General features: G+C 34.5%; 1 protein-coding gene and 1 non-coding gene across 2 annotated transcripts; one reads left to right on the top strand and one right to left on the bottom strand.

Annotated features, from left to right (window-relative positions):
* Nucleotides 1–2,157: 2,157 nt before the first annotated feature.
* LOC105784180 (agamous-like MADS-box protein AGL80) lies at nt 2,158–2,703 on the top strand. The gene has a single exon (XM_012609984.2). It carries the CDS (start codon nt 2,158–2,160, stop codon nt 2,647–2,649), a length of 492 nt encoding a protein of 163 aa, XP_012465438.1. The 3' UTR covers nt 2,650–2,703.
* A 3,003-nt stretch (nt 2,704–5,706) lies between these two features.
* On the bottom strand, nt 5,707–5,813 carry LOC128036418 (small nucleolar RNA R71). Its single transcript, XR_008193215.1, has one exon. It is a non-coding gene; the product is annotated as a small nucleolar RNA R71 (small nucleolar RNA).
* Nucleotides 5,814–6,949: the final 1,136 nt, after the last annotated feature.

The raw sequence follows: 6,949 nt of genomic DNA, 5'->3' as shown, positions 1-6,949 counted from the left end.
TAGGTGAGCATATGGGGGTGAAAGGAGTGAAAAACATGCCAAAATCAGACAAAAAGTGCTACTTTTAGGATCCACACGGCCTGGGCATTTCCACGCGGGCTGGCTACATGCCCATGTGTTAGTTCGTGTCAATTTCGGAACTTGTTTCCCAAATACGCGGAAAACCCAGTTTTTAGGCTTTCTAAGCATTCTAAGTCTATAAATACCAATTAGAAGAAGACCTATAGGAGCAATCAGAGAAGATCGAAGAAAACACTCGAAGATCGCCATCGGAATCAACTTGGAAGCGAATCTCCCTCAAGATCGAATATATCCATTTAATCTCTTTTGAAGTTTTATTAAGTTTCCTTATGTCTTATGGTTATCTTAACGATGAGATGTTTAAATTCAAGATTATGAACTAAATTCCATAGATACCTAGGGAGGATGAAACCTATGATAAATCTTATTATTTAATTTCTATTTTTTACATGATAAATACTTGATTCTTGTTCTCAATTATGTATGCTTATTTTATGTTTTAATATTTTTGGGAGACTAATTCTTGTTTAATGTGATTATTTCAGTGGAGCAAAAGACCCTATTTAAGAGTAGATCTAGCATAATTGAGTGGAGTTGCATGCAATCCTAGAAATACAACAACATAAATCTACCGGATTAGAGTCAAATCTAATAGGGGAATCTATAGATCGAGTTAATACGATGATAAGGGTTTTAATTAGAAAGAGATTTCAATTAATCAACCTAGAGTCAGTTGTTCTTACTCCCGAAAGAGATATTAACATAATCTAGGGATTTCTACGGATCAAGACACAAGTGAGTAAATCGTTTCATTTAGGTTTATAATAATAGGTGAAGTCTAGGTGGATTCTTTCCTGGGTATTGTCTATCTCATTAGTTATCTTCGATTATTTTCCTATTTCATTCTCTGTTGTGTTCTTAGTTAGATTAGTTTAGTAATTTTAGATTAAAAACAACCATTCCAATTTGACGGCTAAATAATAGAAAAATGATAATTACTAGTAATTTTAGTCCTTGTGGATACGATATTTCCTACTCACCATAACTATACTATTGTTCGATAGGTGCGTTTGCCTTAGTCGTATTTATAGTTAGTTTAGTGACCATCAATTATAACTAATATGAATTTACTTTATAGTGTGAGATATAATTATAATCAATATACATACACATTTAACTTCATATAATATATCAATTGTTATATATAAGTAAATTATGAATAGTGAGAGGTTCTGTTCATTCCCAGACACAGCTTGGTTTCATCTTCCCTTGCTAAAATCGAACCATATTTTGATTTCTTCGCATTTGACAAGACATATTCGTCACAATAGGTCTTTTTGGTTCTTGGCTTCTTAGGTGCAACACCTTCCTTTTCCCAACTTATTCAAGATAGCTTGAAAATAGGTTTAGTAAATTCTAAGAATGTGGAATAAAGAAGTGTACGGACATATTACTACAAGGAAGCATTCGCTCTCATATCCAATATGTATAAGAGTTGTTCTGAAACATCAAGGTTGATCCCACCTCTACCTAGCGAAATACCATTTGTAGACAATACATTGTGATTCAATAGATCAACAAAGCACATAGCTTTGATGGCCTGGAAGCTTGAAGGTAACCCACATGGGTCTTGATGCCCTTGTGGAGGCTACTTTTACCCAATAGCTATTATGTCTTTGTAAATATTATTGTTATTCTCTAAAATTCATATATAGCACTAGCGTTGTTTATCAAGTCCTTAGTGTAGGTCTGGTCCTTTGGTTAAGTATTGGGCTAAGCTTATAATTATGGTTGCCCCAAACCCAACTGTTTCATTTGGACCTTTGTGGCATAAATGGTATATATCACTAAAATAAGAAATATGTAACTGACAGCCAGATATATGAACCCTAAACAAACTTATGCATTTAATGTCTACATTAAAATTACAGCTACTATGGTAAAAAATTTGGTATCATATCTAGAATTTAAACACTTGTCTTCTCATTTCCTTTTTAGGTCAAAATTAATATGTGTCTAGCGAGGACAAGTGATGCATCCCTTCTTCTCTACCAGCCTCTAATATCCATATATAAGCGTACACATTGTTGGCGTAACATGCAATCAAATACATAGAAACTAAGACTTCAATTCTCCATGTCTAGAAAGAAAATGAAGCTTGCCTACATTACCAATGATACAAAAAGGAAAACTACCTGCAAAAAAAGAACCAAGGGTCTGCTGAAAAAGGTGCGTGAACTCACTACCCTTTGTAAGATTGAGGCTTGTGCTATTATCCTCTCCCCTGATTTCGACTCTCAACCAGAGGTATGGCCATCCCACACAGGTGCCCAACAGTTACTTTCTCAGTTCAAGAAGCTACCCCAGTCGATACGAAACAATAAGATGGTTAACCAAGAGAGTTTCCTCGAGCAAAGCATAGCCAAAGCTACTCAGCAGCTTAAGAAACGACGCAATGAGAACCGTCAGAAGGATTTGAAAAAATTCATGTTCCAGAGCCTGAGTGGAAAATGGATACTTCAGAGTATGAATGTGATGGATTTGAATGAGGTCGGTGTGTTCGTTGAGCAAAACTTGAAGGATATTGACAAAAGAGTTCGTGTGCTTACTAATGAGTCTCGTTCCTAAGGATGTTATTTGCAGTGCTCTCTAGATCTAGTGCTTTCTTTGTCTCGGGATATATAGGCGTATCAACTTTAATTTTTTCTTGTGTTATGTCGACCAAATATTGTAGTCATTTACCCCTTGAATTTAATATGGTTCAATAAATTACATAGAATTCGAATATTTTATGTGACTATCGTCTTTGTAATAATTGAAATATATCATTTCCCCCATTTCAGATTCCTGTTGAGTCATTATTTATGAAGGCTTATCTGCAAAAAAAAAACATTATTTTTGAACTAGAAAGAAAAAAACATATTAATGTTTGATTTATGAGTTTAGATTTGTACTGAACTACGGTGAGCAAAGATATCGTGCCCATGAGGACTAATAGTACTAGTAACTACTGTCTTTCTATTATTTAATTGACAAAGTAGAGAGTTTGATTAAAACTAAAATTAACTGAATTAATTAACTAAAGAACACGACAAAGAACGAATTAGGAAATTAAACCATTAACTAGGAAGCGAAACAATACCTAGGAAAGAATCCACTTAGATTTCTTCTATCATTATCAATCTGAATGAAACAATTTCTTCACTTAGAACCTTGATCTGTAGAAATCCCTAAATTTTACTAATATCTCCTTCGAGAGTAAGAGCAACTGACTGTAAGTTGATCAATTGAAATTTTTTTCTAATTAAAACCTCTATTATTACATTAACTCGATATATAGATCCCCCTATTAGATTTGACTCTAGTCCGGTAGATTTATGTCATCCTATTTCTAGGATTGTATGAAACTCCACTCAATTATGCTAGATCTACTGTTAAGCAGAGGCTTTTCCTCCTCTGATTTCATCACATCAAACATGGATTAATAGTCCAAAAATATTAAACCAAGAATTAAGCACACATAATTGAAAACAAGACTCAATTATTTATTGTGTAAAATAGAAACCAAAAGACAGATTTGTTCAGGATATAATTGATCCCAACTTACCCAAAGGTAGACCGTTTAGATTTGTTGTTGGATGGGTTGCACACCCAAATTTTTTGGACTTCGTTAAGGACAATTGGAGATTTAACGGAAACATGACTGATATAAGCCATAAAATTAACATGTTTTTAATCCCATTCTTGATGTGTTTTTGGATGATTTATTATGTAAATTAGTGAATTTGATGCTCGTAATTCTTTAAATTCATGTTTCTATACTTGGTTGAGCATAGGGGAGTTAAAGGTACGAAAAAAAAATCAGGCAAAAGAGCTATTTTCAGTATCTATACGCCATGGGCATTTCCACACGGTTTGGTCACACGCCCTTGTGAGACACACGGGATGGCCACACGCCCATGTACCATCCTGTGTCGATATCGTACCCTACTTCCCAAATACGCAGAAAAACGTAAGTTTTAAGCTTTCTAAGCATTCTAAAGTTTATAAATACCAATTAGAAGAGGGCTTAAGGGAGCATGCAGAGAAGATTAAAGAAAAGACTCAAAGAACACCATCAGAGCCGACTTAGAAGTGAATCGCCTTCAAGATTAAAGATCTCCTTTTAACTTCTTTTGAAGTTTTATTGAATTTCTTTATGTCTTGTGGTTTTTCTGACTTTGAGATGTTTTCATTCAGGATTATTAACTAATCCCCTAAATACTTAGGGGGGATGAAACCTATGATGAATCCGATTATTTAATTTCTATTTTACGCGATAAATACTTAGTTCTTGTTCTCAATTATGTATGTTTATTTCATGTTTTAATATTTTCGGGATATTAATTCATATTTAATGTGCTTATTTCAGTGGAGAAAAGTCCCTGTCTAATAGTAGATCTAGACTAATTGAGTGGAGTTGCATGCAATCCTAGAAATAGGACGACATAAATCTACCAGATTAGAGTCAAATCTAATAGGGGAATCCATAGATCGATTTAATGTGACAATAGGGGTTTTAATTAGAAAGAGATTTCAATTAATCAACCTAGATTTAATTGTTCTTACTCTCGAAAGAGATATTAACATAATTTAAGGATTTCTATGGATCAAGACACAAGTGAATAAATCGTTTAATTCATATTCATAATAATAGGTGAAGACTAGGTAGATTCTTTCTTGGGTATTTTCTATCTCATTGGTTATCTTTGAATATTTTTCTATTTCATTCTTTGTTGCGTTATTAGATAAATTAGATTAGTAAATTTAGATTAAAAGCAATCACTCCAATTTTTCGCCTAAATAATAGAAAAAGGGTAATTACTAGTACTTTTTGTCCTCGTGGATACGATATTCCCTACTCACCATAACTATACTATTGTTCGATAGGTGCGCTTGCTTAATTGTATTTATAGTTAGTTTAGTGACCATCAAGTTTTTGGCGCCGTTGCCGAGGACTAAAATTTTAGGAACACTAGATTTTTATTAATTTAGCCATTTTATTTTTAGTTTAATTTTTGTATTATAATTTTTCTTTTATTTGCTTTTAGCAGGTTCCTTTAGTTTATGACTAAAAGAAACTCGTCAATACCATTACTATTTGATAGTGAGATTGAAAGTATAGCTCGTAGAAATCATAGAGAAGCAAGGCAGAGTCCATAGAGTATAGCAGACGAGTAAGAGGACGTTATTATTATTACTGAGGAGATGAGTGATAACCAGAATAATCAACTGCCTCCTGCGATTCCTGTAAATCCTGCAAATCCAAACCCTGTTCCTCGTACTATGTACAATTATGCCAAACCCACTCTAACTGGGGTTGAATTGAGTATTGTGAGACCCACCATTGCTACGAATAATTTCAAACTGAAGCCGAACACTATTCAAATGGTACAACAATTTGTTCAGTTTGGTGGTTTGCAAGACGAAGATCCAAATACTCATTTGGCTAATTTTCTAGAAGTCTGTGATACTTTCAAGATAAATGACGTTTCTGACGACGCCATTCACCTATGGTTATTCCCTTTCTCGTTGAGGAACAAAGCTAAACAATGGTTGAATTCTTTACCATGAGGTTCAATCAATACATGGGATCAAATGACCGAGAAATTCCTACTGAAGTGCTTCCCATCGGCTAAGACAGCTAAGTTGAGGAATGATATCTCTTCCTTCATTCAGATTGACTTAGAAACCTTATATGATGCATGAGAGAGGTATAAGGACTTATTGAGACGATGCCCTCACCATGGGTTACCTCTATGGCTACAGGTTCAGATCTTCTACAACGGTTTGAATCCCTTAACTAGGCAATTAATCGATGCAGTAGTCGGTGGTACGCTAAACAATAAAACACCTTAAGTGGCTTATAAATTTATAGAGGAGATGGCATTGAATAATTACCAATGGCAGGTCATGAGGACAAAGCCGATGAAAGAAGCCAATGTTTTTAACTTAGATGCGGTCACCATGTTATCGAATCAGATAGAACTTTTAAATAAAAAATTGATGGTTTATATGTTCTACGTAGGTACATCTGGTGATGCAATGCGATACGAATGGAGGAGGAATGAACAATCCAGAATGTCTACCCTACGTTCCTAGCATAGAAAACGAACAAATAAATTATATGGGTAATAATTCTAGGCCTCAAAATAACCCTTATAGTAATACCTATAATGCATGTTGGAGGAAATATCCCAAATTCTATTGGGTTGGTCAAGGAAATCAGAGAGCACAAGCCCCTCTAGGCTTCTAACAACAACCTTACCAGTAAGAGAAGAAGCCAACCCTTAAGGAGATGTTGATGATGTTTATCTCGGTGTTAGAAACCAATTTTTAAAACATTGAAGGAGCGCTTAAAATTTAACAAGCATTGATTCAAGGTTGGTAAGGTTGGTAAGCTAATTTCAGAAAGACCATGAGAGAGCTTGCCTAGCAATATCGAAACTAACCCAAGAGGGCAACTCCATGCAATTATTGTGGGACATGAAGAAGGGTTAGTTGAATTTGAACCAGAACCAAGGTAGGAAATTATGGTGAGTAACGGTAAGGTCGAGGTAAACCAGATTGAACAAAAATCGGTTGGTAAAGATTATAAACCTTGAGTGTCATATCCTAACGCGATGAAGAGAGACCACATGAATGAACAATTTGGTAAATTTCTTAAACTTCTAAAAAACTTACATATTAACTTACCGTTTATTGATGCTCTTTCACAGATGCCCAATTCTATCAAATTTTTAAAGGAGCTTTTGGCGAACAAGAGGAAGTTAGATGATTCGTCGCATGTGGTGGTAAATGCAATTTGCTCAGCCATTTAGCAAAATAAACTACCCAACAAATTGAAAGATCTATGGAGTTTTACTATTCCTTTTTTAATTGGTAGTTT

The sequence above is a fragment of the Gossypium raimondii genome, chromosome 13 (assembly GCF_025698545.1).
Source record: "Gossypium raimondii isolate GPD5lz chromosome 13, ASM2569854v1, whole genome shotgun sequence".
NCBI lineage: Eukaryota > Viridiplantae > Streptophyta > Magnoliopsida > Malvales > Malvaceae > Gossypium > Gossypium raimondii.
Note: the sequence above shows the minus strand (reverse complement) of the source record. Positions and strands in the feature narration are given on the sequence as shown.